The 21,576-nt window shown below is 35.9% G+C and overlaps 1 protein-coding gene across 1 annotated transcript in view; it reads right to left on the bottom strand.

Moving 5' to 3' along the window:
- Window positions 1-4,002: 4,002 nt before the first annotated feature.
- Window positions 4,003-21,576, bottom strand: part of LOC135715357 (cation channel sperm-associated protein 2-like) — a 101,132-nt gene continuing 83,558 nt past the window's right edge. The window contains exons 3-5 of the mRNA XM_065238675.1: window positions 4,612-5,251; window positions 4,374-4,536; window positions 4,003-4,171 (exon numbers count right to left, since the gene is read on the bottom strand). Coding sequence (XP_065094747.1) covers window positions 4,003-4,171; window positions 4,374-4,536; window positions 4,612-5,251 — 972 coding nt within the window. The remainder of the gene's footprint in view (window positions 4,172-4,373; window positions 4,537-4,611; window positions 5,252-21,576) is intronic.

Genomic DNA, 21,576 nt, shown 5'->3' with positions numbered 1-21,576 from the left:
TACATTTCGACCTTATGTCTATTCGGCATTTTGTCCATGTCGACCTTTTGTATATTTTGACCTTGTGTTCATTTGACCTTTTGTCCTTCGACCTGTTGACATTCTACCTTTTGTCCATTCACTCTTTTTTTCTTCTACCTTTTGTCTTTAGAACTTTTGTCCTTCGGCCTTTTGTCCTTCGAACACGGAAACAAATCCGATTCCATTTTCATGAATAAAAAATCATGAAATGGAAAAACTTGCCATCCCATGAAATCGTAATGATTTATGATTTCGTCATGGAAATTCATGACTTCATAATGCAGTGGAATCAAGACCGCTACAAGCGTTACACGTACTTGGCAAACCGTGTTCATAAACCGCACTACATAGGTATCTCTTATACGCCTTTTGTCTTCCATCTTATACAATTACTGATAGTCTAGTGGTCAAAGTATGGGTTTAGTGATCTCAAGGTTCTTTGTTCGAATCCAGTCTGATTACAATTTTTGGTTAACAGTTAAACCCATGAATATTTAGCTCATGATTTCAACTCGGATGATTCATGATTTTGGGAATGTTTGCTGCGTTACGCAAAAGTTACTCATGATATCATGAATATTATTCATGGTGTATTTTCAGAACATGAAAATACGCTGTGTTCATGAAATCATGAGTCATTTTTCTCATTAAAGCGATTGGATTTTTTCCCGTGAAGTTTTGTCTTTAGACCTTTTGTCATAGATTCATTTGACTCACGCCTAGCTATTTAAAAGGGCATAATCTTTTTTTTCAATAAATTTTAGCACCAAAACGGCTCTTCCAATCGAAATGACGTCAGAGACAAAATTGTAGGAAATTGGAATGCGTATTCTGAACAAAATACATCTCAAATTCTGGTAAAAAAATAAAAATAAAGATTGTATGACTTTAATAACAAAAAAAAACCGCATTTTGCGAGTTTTGATTTGTTGAAGAATATCAATTCCGTCATTTTACATATTTTTAAACGATTAGGCGTAAATTAAACGCTTGGCTGAATTCCAGCACAAATTCTTCTTCTTTCGGCTTTAACGCTTCTTTAGCGAACGTTTTGCTGGCTCTCAATATATGATCTACCCATGAAGCATGCTATTCAAGGACTATCAGGTCAACTTCGACCTAATCCTTGCATTTCTGCCGAATAGTACCAACATATCAAATGCAGCCAGAGATATTTCACTGCCAGGTTGTGCCTTAAGAGATTCACTGGATTCGGTGTCTTCAATGAAAACTGAATCGCATTCTGGAACCTTGTTCCGTTTTTGTAGCTGAGCTAGCAGCAAACAATTTAATTTTGGAGATAATTTCCAACATGCTCGTAGTTAATTATTCATCTTCGCGGATAGTCTCAGTTCGATTGAGGCTTTTCGGTCATTGAAACCTCGTGGAGGCTGTTGAGTTCAATTCGGTTTAATGGTTGTCGAAATACACTTCTCACATGTTTTATAATTTGTCATACCTGCACTGACAAAAAAAAACTTAGCATACCTAGCTTAACTTGCTTAATTAGCCAATGTCTTCTTTATCTTTATTCGCAGCAGGGAAAACCCATTTGAGTAGAACTTACTGTAAAGCTTTTATTTCAAATGAGCATAAAACCTCTTCATCTTTTAGCATTGACAGATTACAATTGAAATGATAAAATTTTTCTTAAAATTTCGCACCAACAATGTTTTATTCCGGATATGGATGAAATTTATCAGCTTTGGGATGAAGTTCATCTGCTGAGATTTTATTGAGTGCAAACTTCATCTCGTGATGTATGAATTACATGTAAATAATTTGGCTGTTTTTGTTTTTATTATTTGGTTTTTGAGAAAAAAAAAACTTTATTTTTTTATTTTTTTACTTTTTAATCAGTGTAGGAATGCTATTTTAAATATTTTGGCATTTTCTTATGAATGCTCCCATAATCCTTTACAAATCACGCTTGGAAAATATGTTTGAAAGTCTTATTATTATTTAATTATTGCTATTGATATTTATTATTTTTGCGATATAATTGTTTGTAGAAAATGTTTAAAATAAGTTCCACCCTATTCTAATGGAAGCCTATTTTTTTCAAAAGAAGTATGCAAAGTTGCTTAAGTAGACAAAATCATTACCCTCACAATAATTCATTGCAATCTGAGAGGGTGCTGCCAAATTCATAGTCATGTTGGCGTGAAATTCGTCAATTTCAATTGTCATAAAAAAAAAACTTTCGAGCTGCGAATAAATTGAAATGAGATGGAATGGAGCTCATCGATGAAATTGACTTTTGATATTTGCCTGATTTCCGTTTTTTTGCATTATAGAACATTCGTATTTTGGTGCGTTGTAGGATATGGCGTTTCCGCTGTGTAGATTTGCGTGGTAGTTTTTTGTACCGATATAAACATATGTTAAAATCTTAAGGATAGTAATGTTTTGGCTACTGATCATGTTTATGACCATAAAAATGTATTCACTATTATCATCTCAAAACAGTGAAAAGGTTCATATAATCGAAAATGTACAATTAACAAAAAAAAACCCCATTGATTTTTTTAATGCTCTACGTCTACTTGCTCCTTAATTATAGTAATATTTGAATGAAGAACTTTAAAAGTGGGTAGTTACCTATAAATTTTATCATAATTTCCAACGCTACAAGAGAAAGCGTCTCTATCATAAGAAATCAACAAAATACCTGAGCAAAGCAATCCTCTGGCAAGAAGGAGTCTTGCTGAAGCCACCACCATAATGGTGGTGTCAGCACTGTAGCCTAGAGTTTTTATGCTATTATGTTTTTTGTGCATTAACGACAGGTAGGCGTTAAAAAATCTTATGTGAATAATCATTAATGAAACTTTTTCAATTTTTTCATGATTAGCTTGCTTTAATTCCTACATGTACGCGCTTGTTGAACATTTATCACGATTATTTTGCCGTGCAACAAATCAAACATCTATGTGGACGGAGCATAATTTCTCAATGTTTGCATCAGCTGTCTCAGATTAGCAGATAATCGAGCCAAAGAACCAACAACTTTGTCTTCAAGCAAAATGTTGGTGGATGACGTTTCTGCCACAGGAGTGGAGCTAAGTCCAGCATGAAAATCGAAATCAAATTTTGATATCAACATCGAACGGAAATCATAATTTGATTTCAGAATACGCGATTGACAAATTTGATATCAAAGTTTGTTTTAGTTTTGCTGTGCATTTGGTATTCAAAAATATGTTTGTTTTAATTGCCTTAGCAGAACATCAAATTGAATGCTTGTTTCGTTATCAATAGGAAAAATGTACATCAAATTGAGTTTTCAGTTTGCTCTCACTGATAGCAGAAATAGTTTTCAATGTGATGTCACAGGAAGATTTTTTTTGCTCTAAATTTTGATATTTGGACCGTTAAAACGACCAATACGACAACAACCTGATTATCAGCGATATCACAACATCAAATTGACCTCAGACTTTGCTCGGGTAATCAGTCAACTCACTCCATAACTTATTTACAGGGAATTTCATTGAGGGGCTGTTCTTGACTGGATAGAAATATATTCAATAAAAGAAAAACATGAGTATTTTTTTACGCAAGATGAATCTCTCAAAAAATTTTCCCGTTATTCATGGGTGGCCCCTTCGTTTTTTAGTTTCTAATTATCCATACATATCCTTAATGTTAAGGTAATGAAATGCAGCAAACTCAACACACCCGGCGCATGTCATGAAAATCGCCTTTGAAAATTAATTTCTTCGTGAGCTCTTGGATGGACAACTTATTTTTAGTATTTTTTTTTTGTATTCAGTTCCCTACAGTCGATACGAATGGATAATTATTTTTCCTAAAAACCATACGGGAGCGTCATGCTTTAATGTTTTGTCCACTTTATTGCAATAAAAACCAATAGTTGTGCTGCCGGTGAAACCTCATAGGAAACAGCATTAACGATGTTGACCAGCTACGACTTAAGTTGTTCCTATTATAGCACAACCTACGATAATAATACATAGTTTAGCGAAATTTACCTTCGGACGTAAGACCGTATCCTTTCAAATCGAAATTCTCGTAGCCCTGTTCGATAACTGTGCGGAGATGACTATCAATTGTAGATCTACTCAAACTCTTATCCACGTTAATCTCGAACGTTACGAACGTTTCGCGCTCATCGTCTGGGTTCGGTCTGTAAACAGAGAATGAGTGGTGAGAGAATTTTTCACAATTTTTGTCTCTGAGAGTGAGAGTGAGACCTTCTCTCCAGAGAAAATGCCATGCAAAATTGCATGCAATATATCAAGGCACTCGCGAGAGCAAGAGAGTAGTCTCGTTAAGAGTAAGTGTTTCTCTGAATATCAGTGCGGAATAACAATAATAAATGTACTCACTCTAGCTCCTGGACAGTGATTACAAAGTTGGCAGTGAAGTCGATATCACTTAGAAGGGCATGTAGCTTTCCGGCAACACCTCGCGCCACCTGTTTGAATTGATTGCTTTCCTTATTCTCAAACTCTGGGTCATAGGCCTCAAAAACCGTCAAGGTCAGTTTATCTAGAAAACAGAACCATGTAATGTAAACAACACCCTTCAGTTTGGTTAATCTGTTTCGTTTTGGTAGCTACTCACATGCATGATCGAATCCAAGCCCGTCCGGCATGCCGCCTGAGCCAGACATTCTGTCTTCATCATCATACGCAGATTCGTCGAACTGTCTCTTCGGTCGAAGTGCTTCATCACCTTGCCACCTTTTGTTCTTTTCGGAACGGGCCGATTTTCTCAGATTTTCACTTTTTCGTTTCTCACTTTTCTGGCTCTTCTTGTCACTCTTCTTGCTTGCATTTAAATCTCCGCTGCGTTCCTTTTTACTACCATTAAGTGGTTTCTTAGGATTCTTCTTCTGCTTGTTCTTCTTTGCTGGTTTGACGCTCTTTTCAGGCCCACTTAATAGATTATCAATGCTACGCTTGATTCTGTGTACACTTCGCACCAGCCAATTCTGACTTTCAGCTTCTGGCGCCGCCACTTCCTTCCCAGCCTCTTCGACGTCGTCATCGTCATCGCTGTCATCGTCTTCTGTATCGTCATCGGCGATCGCAACATTGTTGTTATCAAAGCCGCCCAGGTCGAAGAGACTATCCTCCTCGACGTTGTTGTTAGTGGTGCTGCGTTTGCTACCTGAGGAGTGCGATTGGCGCTCTTCACCGATAGCCTTATTGGACAGTGGCGACGAGATATCGTCAAACACTAAATCAACATCACGGTGGTGCTGTAGGGGGAAAAAAAAAAAGTGGGTTTAGCCATTTTGTAATTACAAGTGTACAAGTGTAGTATTCGCTTGAGGAAGTATTATGGTGAATTTTCACAGATCCTTTTCCGACATTACTGCCGTTCTACCCATAACTGTTCCATGTTCTATGCAATCCTTATGCACCGTGGGACTCTTATGCGTATAACGGCAGATTAGCTCTACTTTGCTATTAGACAATCCCAAATTTAAGTGTACACTCTTAAAATAAATCACATAGCCAGTAGAAATATCCAATGCCAATTTCACATCCCTTTCATGTGATATCATAATTAAATCACATGAACCTTATGTGTCCAATGAAATCAATATGATTGCTCACATATAATTTACCATGATACCCTACCTATCGACTCATCAACTTATGGATCGTAATCAGAGATTTTATGCCTCAGAAAATCCTGACGGCGCCGACTGGGATTGAACCCGGGCCTTTTGGAGTGAGGTCGTTTTATACTGGTTTTAATAAGTAACTTAGAGTGACCCCTGAAGAATTAGACATTTAAAATTAACTTTTTATGCATTGATTTCTCGCAACGGAACCATGCTGTTGTTTGTTTTATTTGCAAAATTATTAATGGTTATCGTGAAAAAACGCCCTTTTTAAAAGCTATTTAAATGAGTCAAACAATACGTCCATAAATTTTGCAAAATCGTACATGCACTTTGTTGTACGAGAATAATATTTTTGTAATTGCTAAGTTGATAAAGGAAGGTCATTCGTCAAAAACCGCAAAATATGGCACAGCCTTAAGTGATGAAACAAAATTGGCAGTCATAAATTTTATTGAAGATAGGATGATGATGATATAAGCCGAGCAATGCCTGGTCAAAACAGATTATGTGTCTGTGCAGAAAGAAGGAAAACGATAAGCCATTCAAAAAAGATTACTAATGATGACTTTGAGAGAAGCTTATAAACGATTCAATAAAATTCACTGCAATGTAAAAATTGGATTTTCTTCATTTGCAAAACTCCGCCCTAAGCAATGTAAACTTTTAACCAGCTCTGGAACCCACAATGTTTGCGTGTGCACAACGCATGAAAACATCAATCTAATTTTACACAGTTTGAAGAAACTTAACCATTTAAATGATGTAAAAACGTTAACTGACAGCCTACTTTGTGAAAACAAGACAACATATTGCTATCTACGGTGTTGTGAAGATTGTCCAGACTCTTCCGCATTAGAAAACATTTTATTGAAACAATTAGAGGAAAAATGCATTGATCAGCTTTCATTTGAACAGTGGGTTACCACGAAATAATTTGCAAGAAGGTGAATTTTTAGTTACTTGCGATTTTTCTGAAAACTACAGCTTTTTGTTACAGGATGAAGTTCAGTCTCATCACTGGAATGTCCAACAAGCTACCATTCATCCTTTTTTTATATTTTTTAGAGAAAATATGCAAGTTAACATTTAAGTTTTATTATAATTTCTGAAGAGTTAAGGCATGACTCAGTGGCTGTTAACTTATTTATTTCTAAAATGATAAGTTTTTTACGCATTAACCAAAGTAAAAATATCAACAAGATTTATTTTATGTCCGATGGAGCCGCGTCACAGTACAAGAACCGGAAAAATTTTGCTAGCCTTTGTAAATTTAAATCAAAGTATGGAATTGAAGCCGAATGGCATTTCTTTGCAACATCACATGGGAAAGGTCCTTGTGACGCTATTGGAGGTACAATAAACCGCATGGCTACTAGAGCAAGTTTGGCCAAAGAACGTGAACATCCAATAAAAAAATGCAAGAGAGCTTTATAATTGGGCAAATAATCGAAAAGAAGAAGAATTAACAAAATTATCATTTAGTTTTGCCACAACAGAGGAATACGAAAGTATGGCTTCACACCTCAACGAGCAATATAATAATGCAAAAATAATTCAAGGAACTCAAAAGTTTCATTCTTTCATTCCTGTTTCAGAAAATAAAATTAAAGCCAAACGTTACTCAAACTGTAATGATAATGATGCCAAAATATTCGATGTATTTAAGAAGTGATGTAAATAAAAATAGAAAGTAAGTGTATTACAATGAAAATAAATTATATATCATCTGTCCATAAGGTTTCCGAATAAAAAAAAAGTAAAAAAGAGCAGAAAAATGTATTTTGAGGATTTAAGTTGAAATTTGAAAATAAAAAAGTAGTCCGGATTCGCTATTACAAATTGTAATAGCGAACCCCGACTACTTTTCCAATAGGGCCTGTGTAGAAAAGCGTTTATAAAATAAACATTTTAATACATTGCAAAAATGGCTTGCTTGAATGCTATGGTGTCTTCGGGAAAGTTGTGCAAAATTAAAATGAGATTCTTGAAAAAATATACACGGTTAAAAAATATGTGTTTTTAATGAAAATGTAAAAATCGTGAAATTTTCAAAACACAATAACTTTTTTGTTTTTGAGTTTACCATCACCAAACTTTGCCAGTTTGTAGCAAACATTATGAGCTTCAATGAGGCTTAAAACTGCACTTTTTGAGAAATTAACTGTTTTAATAATAAATATAATTTTTTTCATTGATGCAAACGAATTTTTTTACAGTGTATATTTTTTACACAATTGCCAAAACAATATCTACAACTTTGCTGAAGACACCAAATCAATCGAACAAAGCGTTTCGGCAATATATATTTTTAAACTCATTAGTACTATTTTACACATGCCCTTTTCAAAAAGTAGTCGTGATTTAATATGAAAAACTGAGTGCACAAAATGGCGCCTTTACTAAAAAGGAACAACTGTGCAAAGCTTCAGCGTAATTGGAAATGATCGGTCAGGATCGATTTGCGTACCTTCGTGGAATGTCTCAATTTGGAGGGGTGGGCTTTTATTTGCGAGATATCGACGGCTACAGCCATTGTTTGCAAAAACAATTACGCCCCTTTGAAATGTTGGCACTGAAATGCATTTTGCTCTAAATGTGATTTAAAATTTGGTAACAATATCTTTTTTATTATTTTTTCTATGATGCTAACGGGTGTTCAATAAAAAAAGAGAATTTTTTCAGTCATATAGCTAGTAAAAAAATTTTTTTTTCAAGGAATTCAGTATTTTTTATTAAAAACAACTTAATCGCGATGCTTTCACAAGAGCACTGGACGGCACTGAAATCATTCCCATTTTTTATTGAGCACCCGTTAATTAACAGAAATTTATACATGTCCAAAAAAGGATCAAAACATGTGAATGAAAGTGTGTGCTCGTTTTATAAACTGAACAGTCTTATATCCGGAAAGTATAATTGATTTGTTGCTAGTGGCAGTTTATGTAAGCCGGGTAAATTTTCAAAAGAACTGCAATATGTTGAAATACAATTATGTTTTATGTAATTTGAGTGGGGATCGTCATTAATAATTGTTGGAAAAATGGTTATCAAAATCGCAGAGCAGCTAATCGCTTATTTCAAACACAACATCATCATCGTTAACCCTTCTCAGTTCATTAAGTGGGGAAAAGTTATGCATCGGTTGAACACTCACAGAGAAAAATCACTTCAATGTGACATTTTCCAGTCATGTAACGAATGTTTTGGCTGCTTCTGTCTGGATATTGTGCGATATAAATGTGTCAAACCGTAGACCCTCTTAAGAGTGCGATTCAACAAGAAGCAAATAAAAGGGACACTCAGAAAGAGGTAGTGTCAACCCGTGAGGAAAATCACATTCTGGCTATTCTTTACTCCACCAAATACTAGTACTTACAGAATGAGGGCAAAATATGGAGGTTTGCGGAATGAACCAATGTGATCAAGGCAAAATGAGCGGCAATATGCTCTGCTGAAGCACCGCACTATGGAAGGTTTGGCAACCACACGTAAAAAAATACAGATTAGGATAATTATCTGAATATTTTTGATTTGTAGTAGATTTGTCTTTTTATATTTTAAAATATTTCAGAGAGAGTCACGCAGATCAAAGCGTGACTGCCACTTGACTTTATGAGGTAATTATAATTAGCCATTGGATCCGGCCCATCTGTTGATAGAATAAGTTTCTACAGTCAATTAATGCAATAGCCTAATAGCCTAATAATGAATTATGTCATTAAGTTTTTTCCAGTTAATTTTCACAAGATTTTGATTTAAGCAATAGTCACATTTGCACAGTGTGTGTGTCCGTTTCTGGAGGAAACTGTGAAAAATCTTGTCTACCTTTTTTTTCTCTTCCACTGACTTTCTGCTGCACCCTTCAGGTCGTACATGTAATGCTAGGCAAGGAAGACAAAAAAAAAACAACAAGACCACTGGTAAGACAAGTGAGATGGTGATCACCAGCCAGGAAAACCGTGATGATGAGCGGTTGAAATTGCCGTCGCGTGCGCTGAATATTTGATTAAACTTCAGCTAGGGTTTATTACTCTGTATTGGTGGAACTGAGAAGTTTTGTGAAAATAATATTGCGCATTCCCGATTAAAGTTTGATACGATATAGCTCAAAAGCTCTAGTTTAAATAAAAATTGTGGCTTTATGATTTGATTATGTATTTATTTGTTTGAATACCTTGGCCAGCATGAATGAAAATTGTGTTTCTATAGTTGCTTTGGTTGCAAATATTGGTTTCTATCAAACCCATCAGATTTCAGTACCACAACTATAGATGTAAAGTAGCCAAGATCATAAGAAACATTTTTTTTTTCATTTTGAGCTTATTTCAAGGTCTATTTTATTGGAGTATTATTGTTCTGACTTTCCATCATTATTCGGGAAAAACTAAAGCACCTACCCTACTTATACACGATGTACTGTTTCGGGCTTGAATGGAACGACGAAAACCTACGTACATAAGTATAGATGGAGCTTTTTCGCTTCCCGTCTCCGGAATCGAATGGGTATGAATGTACGAAATCGTGTGAGAAGAGGTGTGAAACGATCTGTATATGTTTGAACTTAAGTGGAGTTGGTTTTGCGGTAGACGTGTCGTGTGGCTTATTTCCTGTCTCTTTGAGTGACTGCTGGAAAGAAGTGCGCGGGAAGGAAGGTATTTAAGGGACAATTGCTTTTACACATTATGCTGAAAGTTTCTATTTTCTAAACGTCATTAAAGCTACGTTTTTAATATTTTTCAGATAGATTCTGTGATGTCCAACACTCTTTTGTAGTACTTTGCACTCAGGTAGAGTTACATGTTGAGCAGTGCTACGAATCCTTACCTTCAATTTAGAAGAAATTCATAATAAGGGCCCAAGTTAAAGACTCCGTGCGAAAACACCATCATGTGGACGAGATAAGAACATTCGCAATATAATTTTCCAATTTTCACTTCCCACAATTTTATCGATGGATAATGGACAGTGTAGACAAAATCAATTTGGAAGCAGCCAGCCATGAAACCAAATCCAGTCTGGCTTCGTTTGCTAGTTGGATCTCGGCTTGCTATGAGATGCATCGCATCCAGGTAGACTGATGAGTGAAGTGGTTGGTGTTTATACTGAACGAAGAGCACAATTGCATGGCCGATAAATATTCAGATTCAGTTGAACGTCAGGAGCAATTTTCGGTCAACAGATTTGGTGCAACGGAAAAGTAGAACAAAAGGCTGCATACTATTTGGAAAGGTAATCACGAATGTTGCGCTGTTCGTCACATGGTCATCCGATGTTCTACTTTTAGAGGTCGATTAGTGATTGAGGCAGTATGACCGCACTACCAAAGCAACCAATAAAGACTAAACCGTACGTAGCTCTAAATTTAACCCATTTCGAATTCACTTAAAGAACACTGATTTCTTGTGTAGGTACACATAAGTTAAATTGCGAAATAATATTATTATTATAATGGTTCCTTGACAGCCTCGGTGCTGGTGGTGTAATGGTAACCCGAGCAAAGTCTGAGATCAAATTGAAATCTAAATTTGATGTTGTGATTTCGCAGATAATGATTACTCAGGTTGCTGTCGTTTTGGTAGTTTTAACGATTAAAATATCAAAATTGAGAGCAAAAAATCTTCCTGTAACATCACATTGAAAACTATTTCTGCTATCAGTGAGAGCAAACTGAAAACCAAATTTGATATCCATTTTTCCTGTTGATAACACAACAAGTATTAAATTTGAGGTATTGCTAAGGCAATGAAAACAAACCCGCAACAACATATTTTTGAAGAGCAAATTTACAGCAAAATGAAAACAAAATTAGGTATCAAATTTGTCAGTTGCGTAAACTGAAATCAAATTATGATTTCAGTTTGATGTTGATGTCAAAACTTGATTTCAATTTGCTGTCATTTTGATGCTGGACTTTGCTCGGGAAGCGTGACTGCCTCTCACTCCAACGGGCATGTTTTCAATCTCAGTCGGCGCCGACGAGATTTTCTGAGGCATAAAATCTCTGATCACGAGAAGTAAAGCCGTTGGTGCCCGGTCCATGAGTTGATGGGTCGATAGGGTGGGTGGGGCCAGGTGTGGGAGCTATCTCCTTGGTGTTGTAGCATTGGTACTCAGTACGTTAAATATGATCGAACAAGGAAAACAAATTATATTCTTTGTAACCAGTATTGTGAAAAGCACTAAACCTTTCGTTCAAATATTGTGCAAAAAAAAAAAAAAAAGATGCTTATCTTGAGAAAAGAATTGAATTAAAGGAAAATTATTTTCTCTCTTTTCATTTTTCCGTTTGATTTGCCTTATCTAATTTCTAATACATAGTACCATAGGCAGCATTAGTGCCATTTCCCCTATTTAAACAATTTCATACTGCCTGTGTCTGTTTCAGATTTTGTGTGCAGTTAATGGGAGGCTTGAAGAGTAGTCTGTGGCACTATCATCGATTAATTAGGTTGTCGAGAGGCATTTTATTTGCTCTCCAGGGGCATTATATTTTGATCATGAGTATCAATAATCATAAAACTAATTCGATTCCCCACGTAACCAAACTCATACAATAATCAAATGTAGTCTATAAAAGACGTGTCGCTCAAACTTGTTGATCTGGTTAACAAACAGTGCTGTCGTCGTAAAATTTGAGCTAGTTAGTCGCTGTATGATGTAAAGGGCGTCACTATTACAAAAAACAAATTTTAGTTTCCGATAAAAGCTAATCAGTCGACGACCGTGCGCGACCGCGTTCGACTACAGAACTGTTAACAAATAATCAAGTGAATTTGTTGTTTTATGTTCACGTTTATTTGTTCGTTGATGCTGTGTGGCATTTATGTTCTTCGATTCGAGGGCGTGCAGTGGGGAGTATAATTTTGAAAAAAAAAATTGATATCCTATCCTCTAGTTCAATTAAATACCCCAAAATATGCATACATGCAAAAAAAAAGAAAATATTTAGAAGGTTTAGAGGTCGCGCAAGTGGATTGAAGTTTGTATGGAGATTTCAGTCAATTAATATGGGATATTATTGAGTTTCACTTCCATTGCTCTAACTTTGGTTTTAGTTGTTCAAACGATGAAAAAAATTATATGAGGTTGTCATGACAATGAATAACAAGCCTGTTATTTGAGCGATGAACTTTTTCAACTGACAATCTACCCTATTTTGTAATTTTTTCGTATTTATGAAACATATTGGGCAATCGTTAAGCGAAACCTCAAGAAAACGCAGAAAAAAGTTAAAAATGAGATACAAAACGTTTAGTATCAAATAAGGTTAATACAACAGCGGTACAAAATGTGATGGATGGTGTGAAACGTAAAGCCCGGCAGTTTGAATTTGGAAAGTCGGAAGCTCAATACAATAACATCCCTATATTTTTTAGCCGTTGAACTTCAAAAAGAAATAAAGTTTGATCATTTATATAATAACATAATCAGTGTGCACTTAATAATATTTGATCAATTTTTGACCGTTCCACCCTTTATCTTTCTTGATATGCTGTATAACTGATCATAACAACAACAGGCTTTTTGGTCCAGCAGAACCAAAGTTAGGGTAATATAAGTAAATTTTAAAATGTATTTCTCATACACATTTCAAACCATTTGCACGATCTCTAAACCTTCATCAATCTTTACCATTTTTTAAACAGCACGTCCTTCGTGTAGTGGCATGATGCCAAATCCGGCCAGAAGATCGTGAGCCTTAAGGAGAGGGAGAAGCCGCTTTACCATTTTTTAAACAGGCTCATATGTTTAGAGATGAACTAGTCAACGGCTAAAAATCTCTCTAATAAAGTTAAAAAAAAAAGGCTCATATGTTGGGGTTATGAATCGAACTGGAGGGTGGCCTATAAGAAATTTAACACTTTTTTTCTCAAAATAATGCACCCTTGTGTACAGTCACTATGCGATATGAGAAGAAATGGTTAGCTAAAATAAACGGCTTGTACATAATGTACCACCCCCCTGGCTTGATAATATCGTGCCTTTATTGACTAGGCTTTGGATTTGCTTGGTGAATTATTTTTGAGCAGGCATCAAATGAACAAGTCAAAAGGCTTATTTTAAAATAGTGAAGAATTTAGTGATGCTTATTTTTTGTAATAATATTGTTCGTCATTAGGAAATCATGCAGATATGGAACAGTTATTTCTTTAAAGAAAGTAAAGAAAAAATACAAAATTTACAGATTTCAATGCTCAGAATAATTTCAAAATGTTGGCCATTCCAGCTCAAGTGTAAATAAAGTTGTGGTAAATGACACCGATTTCAACCAAACTTTCCAAAAAGCTTATTTTGTTATTCTAAGAGAACCCTTTTTGGATTTTTCTCTAAAGTGCTGGTTTCCTCTGGACTACAACTCCTATATTTTTGAGGTTTCAAGCAATTATATCTTTGAATAGAAATTAATCCGCAACCAAACAAGTTCTATGTGTTCTTGATCCATTATTTTGAAGGGTGTTTAATTTAGAATAATATAGATTAATAAAAATTTAAAGGGTGTACCGTTTAAAATCCGCACACACAAAATTCGTTCTCAAAATTCGAGTTTTTAAACGTTTATCACTAAATTTTTTGCGAGTAAAAAGAAACAATTACCGTTAGTTTTGGCATCACTCATTTAATTTATTTCGTCTTTATATCCGAATGCGTGAACCTTGGCCTTAACTCCAGCCATAAGGTTCTGTGCTACCTCAGAATCGAAAGTTTTAGCCCAGTATTTTTCTATTGGGCGCAGTTCCGGAGAGTTTGGGGGGTTCAGATCTTTCTGCACGAAATCGACATCATTTGCCTTATACCACTCTAGCACGTCCTTCGTGTAGTGGCATAATGCCAAATCCGGCCAGAATATCGTGAGCCTTAAGGAGAGGGAGAAGCCGCTTTTCGAGACGCTCTTTCAAATACACCTGTCCATTCATGGTGCTTGCGGTAACGAAAGGTGTACTCCACTTTCCGCAAGTACAAATCGCTAGCCAAATTAAGACATTCTTGGCAAACTTCGACATCTTCTGTGTCCGGAGATTCTCGGGAACATCACACTTATCCTTGGCACACAGGTTTCCTTGAATCTGGTTGAAGCCCGCCTTCACATATTTCTCGTCATCCATTAGTGTGGCAGTGTGGTTTCGTTAACTTCTGATCGTACAACTTCCGGGCATGCGACCGTATTCTGTTTCTCATCACGGTTTAAGGATTTCTGAACCTTAAACGTAAGTAGTCCAGCTCGAGTTTTGGTATTCTGCACGTTGTTCTCATTGACCTGACGGCTTTTCCCGGATCTTCGCTTCCGATCAACATTAAGACGTTCTTCGAACCGTTTTATGGTACCAGACACCGTGGAATTCGCGATTCCCAACTTTTTTTTTCAGATGGCACGATGCGACAGATCCTTATTCTCAAAGTACTCGTGCAAAACTTTTTCGCACACGCACTGTTCTTTCGTCGTCATTTTGAAAACTTTTGCGCACCTGATGAAATCAACTCACAGAGTGTAAACAATACACATTAAACTATGTCTTCGTAAAATTTCAATTAATTTTACCCAACGGATCAAAAGTTAGAGCAATTTGAGTGTGTGCGGATTTTAAACGGTACACCCTTTATGTTATTCAAACTACAGTAATGAGAGCCAGATTATTGGAAGGTATCCATTCACATTTTGGAAAGCCTATCTACTAGATGCATTCGAAAAAGAAAATGGTTTGAAGAAATGGCTTATGAGATATGGCTAAATAAGTGACTAGAAAATATTGTAACAACTGGAGATGCCGGTGAAAATAATACTGACTATTAGATGCAGCTTCACAGCTAGCGATAAAAACCTTCAGTGGACGAAACTGAGACATTTGTGAAAGCACTGGATGCGGATCCTACACAGATGATCGCTGCAAACCGAATAGCGGAGGAAAATCTATGTTCATCAAATTCAAATCAGAGGAATCCATGCTTGATTGCTTGTCGCATAACCGAATATAATTAATGTTCCATTATGGATGGAAAATCAGTTAAGGTACGCGTGTTACCTGCGGGGGCACCGTTCAGTACGTGAAAATAGATGCCACCAGAAGTCCTAGCCTATTTCCCTAGCAATAGTTTCAAAGCAATGTTCAGCTAAAAAGGTTAACATTTACCGAAGTCGACGATAATTTTTAAGTGTGTAATGTTGTCAAAAAGAATTATCGGCTCCGTAAAGCTCCCGCGATAGGGCCTATATAATAATTTAATTGTCAGTACATTGTAGGATAATGCAAGGTGTCATTGTTGCTAAGGAATCCAATTTTGACTGACAAAGGGGCGCGCCTTTGGAGGGTGTTTCAACACTCCAAAGGGTATAAATAGCGGGAACTTTCAATTAGAGTCGGATTCTTGCGATAAATGCGAGAATGACAAGTGTAAAAAAAAACGAATAGGGGAGAATGGTATACAACGCACCCCCTGGGCAGAACGCACCAGCTGACTTTCATTTGTGTTTTTCATGGCTTTTAAGTAACTTTTTTGTTGTCTTATCAAGCAGCACTTCAAGCATAGCATCTGAACTCAAAATCCTGCAAGATAAATCCTAGAATTGGATTAAAAATTCCAAGAAAAACTCAAAATAAAATGAAAAAGTGCGTCTTACCCCGGGGGTGCGTTATGTACTGTTCTCCCCTACTTCATCATTTCTCAATAGTACATGTATACAATACGACATGCACTACACGGTAACCGCAAAATACCCAATAATGACTACAAAGTAAGCATTTTCGAGGGAGACTGGGACTACCCATTAAATCAGGCGTAACATTTGATAACGGCACAAAAGCATTTGTAAACAAACTTTCTAAGGCTCTTTACAAGCGAACCAAAGTACGCCTACGCACAGCAATACCACTTTCGGAAAGGTGAAAGTTGCCCCTATCCGATGAAGTTGTTAGTTTTGCGTGAGCGTACTTCGGTTCGCGTGTAAATTGCTTTAAAAAAGTTTGTTTATAAAAGCTTTTGTGCCGTTATCAAATGTTACGTCTGAAATGAGTAAAAATATAGCCCATATATGAGTATTTGTTATTCAAAAATGAATACTTACTACTTTTGTAGTTGTAATTACTCATAAATGGGTAAAATTTTACTCATTTAATGGGTAGTCCCAGTTTTGCTCGAAAATGCTTACTTTGCAGTCATTATTGGGTAGGGTAGAGCGCTACTTCGTTGTAATCGCCCATTCCCGTTCTATCGATCAGAAAAGATCAATAATATCAATGATTTCAACGTGCACAAATCAATAATAGGTTTGTTCCGATGCACTAGCTCATTAGCTTCAACATAAATCCTGTTAGAGTGCATAGTATGAATATTTATGCTCATTGTTGTCAAAACAAAAGAAGCGCTCCTAGCGAATCCCGAAGAAAATCTAATGGCGTTTCAATGCGTTAGGACGGAATTGAAACTCGTAGAACGAATTTAGAATCAAGAAGCAGTGTTAGATTTTAGACAATATCTCAACAATTTGTAACTCTTTATCAAATCCAACGGTATGTATGGAAAGGTGAATAAATTTTCAAGTCATATTTGACAGAAATATTCCAGGGGTGACACGTTGACAGTTGTTGTTATTCACATCGTCGTGATTGTGCGCTGCTAAATTTGTCGATTTTTTATCACACGGGCTATCGTTATTCGTTTTTATCCGTTCGGTATACCTGTAATATTGTACTGGTTGTTAGTGGAAAGTGCAGTTCGTTGCGATAATCGTCTAATTAGAGCATATTTTGTGTTGTGAAAACAGTGAAAAAGTTATCCAATCCGACATAGCATTGGGCGATCTTGAGAATCCAATTCCTCTTTGCGTATTAGAGCATCTCCACCGCTGTTTCTAAAACACTTTTGGAAACTGAGTCAGCATGACTTCCGCCTGTGACCAATGCGCTAAACCAGTTAAAGGCGATGAAGAATCCATCTCCTGCATGGCTTTTTTGCGACAGGATGATTCACCTAAAGTGCGGGTGCTGTTTCGAACGCCTTTGGATACGGTTGTGTTTTAAGTTTGTTCTCTGTTTTGTGTGTGCGTCCGGGAAGTTTTAGAATAGAGAAAGAAAACGTGATTCAACATGTTTGCAAGCATCAGAAGAGATGTCGCGATCTGCGTTGTCTGATTTTCTCCCGGACCAGAAATTAGTGCCATCGCGAGTGATAATTTTTAATTTCAGTTTATGTTTATGTTCAGTGAAAATTCCGTGTCACAGAATTGCTCACCGAGTTTCCTTTTTTTGCCGTTCGACAACGACGGATTTGCGAGAGAAAAATAAGCATCGGGAATGTGCTCCCGGATGTATTGATTTGGTGAGTACGTTCCAGTTGAAGATTGTTCTTATACATATCTCGATTGCATTTTCGAGGGGACGTTCGGAGAGCTTTGAGATTTAGGCGTTGTTGCTATCGCGGGCAGATGAGTTGGTCGCCGGTAAGGGCCAGTAAGTGCTGCCAGCAGATTAATCAAGAGGTATTCGAAACAAAATTGATAAGAAATGTCCATTCAAATCGATTTAATACAGTTGAACAAATTTCAAAACTATATACGTGCCAGATTTGGAAATAATATTTTTTGAATCTGGAAGTGTGTTTATGATACCATTATCCATTTGATAAAGGTAGAGTGAACATGCGGAGCTTATTGTAAGTAAAAGTGACCTCGGAGTGGTCGTGAATTACCAGGCATTCTGAAATGGGTCACTGGAGCTGCAATAGAGCTAACACCTTCTAACTCCCGGACTAAACCTGCTTTAATTTAAGGGTAATAAAAAGCAGTTTTCTTCCATAATAACACTGCCGGACAGTGGGGGTTAGATTGTACACACACACACACACACACATATTTGACAGAAATATTCCATTTTTGGTTTAAACTCGTTCAGCAAAGAGTGGTAAAGCGCGGGTTGTGCTTAGTAGGACGGAAATTAGACCAAAAACCCTATTTTGTGGTTACCGTGTAAACTACAATAGATCAAATTACTGGTCGCAGTACAGAGGAAAAAAAACCTAAGTAGGTGAAAATTACGATGCCAATAAAACATGAACTTGACGACAACAAACAGCTTTGCAAACAACCGGGACCAGATCCAGGTTCTTCTGTGGACAATTACATCTGACTAAAGTTACTAAAGCATCCAACCCGGAATTAAGCTGTTTAACAAGCTACATTGAATTCCTCTTGAGTTATGAGAACTATATTAATTTTTTTTTAATTTTTGATAGATCTTAAATTAATATGAGAAGAGCAAGTTCAGTATTGGCACCTTTCATTATATGTTAACCATCCAATCAAACTTCACTTTGCCCGGTGTTGAAGTAGCAACATTTTTGCTAGAATAAGTTAGTTCTAACATTATGGTCATGCCGCAAAAAAAAAAAAAAAAAAAAAATTACAAAAAAAAAAAAATGTTCGGGATCCTTGGGGAGTGATTTTCAAACAAGTGACAAATGAAAGGTAAAAAGCAATATTTTTAAATGGTGAAAGATTTTTTCTCTCTTTCTTTGTACAGGTATTGTGGTTCAGCAGTGCTACATGGCTAAGACATCACAGTTTTATAAATACCGTAAAACAAGGAACCTTGATAATTTTTCAAAGTATTTTTTGCAGCAATGAATATTTTTCAAATTTTATATTTTTTAAACAAGTACTGAGGATCCTGAGAGTTAATTCGTAGTAATTTGTTTAACGGAAATTAAAGCATTTGCACTATTTTTTTTAGTTTTGTGACCGAAAATCAGTATTTTCATTTGGGGTTACTTTGATAATGCTCGACGAATGTAGAAAAAAAAATGCGTGTAACTCAAACATTTTAGATATATAAATATGAAACTTTGAATGAGTATATACTCCGAAAACATCATAGGCAATAAGAATACAACATTGAATTTGTGATAGTTATATCGGATATTCATTTCATAAAAGATGGTTTGAGTGCTTTTCAAACAGGCACAAACAGGAAAAATACGAAAATTGTTTTTTAATATGCTTGTAAAATATGTAACACATACTGCACAGCAAAAAAATAATTTTGATATCACATCAAAGTGGATGCACTACAATCATGTCGAAAATTTCATGTAATTTTTATGACCACATAAATAAACAAATGCAGTAAAAGCAGCGTAATGTCAGTTCATGCATTGTATTAATGATAATTTTGTCCTTTTTAGCAAGTAATATTACACCATATTTTCGACATGATTGTAGTGCATCCACTTTGACGTGATATCAAAATTATTTTTTTGCTGTGTGTATAAAAACTAAAACGATATCAACGGAAATACTCTAAGCTACAATATGGAACCAATATTTCTAATTCATAAAAAACGCAGCGAGTAAATTTAATCTTTATATTATACTATCAAAGTGACCCGCATTACCAAAGATACCCCGTTTTACGGTAGCGCTTTCGCTTTCGACTTGTGCTTCCGGTTGTCGTACTCTTGTTTATGCTTATAAGTAAAGCAAATAAATTATTTTGATGTTTTTTTTCGAGATTGTATTCACATTGATTCTTATATAAAAAAAAAAACCGATATGATAAATGCTCCAATAGTTGCGGTACGTTAGAAGCGTTAGGTTCCTATAGTTGTGTATTGAGTCTCCATGCACAATTATAGGAAGATAACGCTTCTAACGTACCGCAACTATAGGAGCGTTTGCCCTAGAACTAAAACATGCGCGAACTTATAAAATTAAAGCGATATTTCCAATATTGTTTTATTATGAACAGGAACTACAGCGTTAGATATCTTGATCTTTTGATGATCTGCTTAATTAAATTCTTGTTTGTAACTACCATTTAGTTATCAAAGGTTGAATAAAGATAATAAGGTTGGTGCTTGTTGTTGATGATAAGCTTATTGGCAGCAACTAGATGTTTGCTGGTTTACTATTTGAGTGGGAATAAGTTTTGTGTTTCTACCGTAATCTGAGCAACCCCGGAAGAGTAAGTTGATCCGCGCTAGCACGAATCTCACTATCACTAGCAAGTTCTACATATATAGCCAATGTTCCATCACGAGCTAGCCAAATTGCTTCAATTTGCTTACACGTTTCGCCTGGCATGCAAAAGATTTATCCTAATAAAACCGTAATTGAGCTCTGTCAACGATGATGAATTATGTGTGTAAACAAATACGTGAAAGCATCACTCTGCTTGCTGCTTTTAGTGTCTGGCTGTGTTTGTTGGCTGGTAGATTTTTTTGCAGTGATAATTTCAGCGCATTGTTGTACTAGTTCATTAAAATGATAGGAAATGGTAATAAGAAGCATTTTCCGTAACGTTTTGAAATAACTCACAGGTTCTGGTTAAAAAGACGGTCAAGGATACGAACGTAATCAATAGCACAATACACTTAAACTAACGCAAACACAAATATAAATATTCATATTTGGACTCAACTGCTGCTCGAATGAAAATAAACTTCCATTTGAGGTACAGCCCGAATCCATCGTGATTTTTTTCCCTCTTCAATAACATTGAAACAGCTGCAATTTGTAATGAAGTATTCAGGACTTGGGCATGATTGACTGAGTATGCAAAAAATTAGAGCTAGCACTCTTTTAGGAGCAGCTAAACCTTGAATTTCAATTAACCAAACCAAATTTAAATGAGCCAACATTTACTAGCAATGCTGTTCGCTAACTAAAAAGTAAGCATATTTTAGTTAGCGAACGTCGAATGTATTCACTCTGCATGAAGATTGAATAGGAAAAGTGGGGCAGTATAGCTACCCTAAGAAAATCGTCTCTAATGATAACAAATTCAGTAGAAAATTCGAATGCTTTTAACCAAATGGATAGTTTCAAGCCATATTTATATTATGAATACAAATTGAATATTAAAAGTACGCTTTTGAATGTTATAAGAGCAGATTTAAAAAATATACACCATATAACCATAATAAAACCGTTGGGGTAAAATGATCACCTATGAGTATGAGGT

The sequence above is a fragment of the Ochlerotatus camptorhynchus genome, unplaced genomic scaffold, assembly GCF_037179485.1.
Source record: "Ochlerotatus camptorhynchus isolate MF236.1 unplaced genomic scaffold, CSIRO-AGI_Acam_v1.1 ptg000873l, whole genome shotgun sequence".
NCBI lineage: Eukaryota > Metazoa > Arthropoda > Insecta > Diptera > Culicidae > Ochlerotatus > Ochlerotatus camptorhynchus.
The sequence above is the reverse complement of the archived record's forward strand: the minus strand, read 5'-3'. Positions and strand labels throughout refer to the sequence as shown.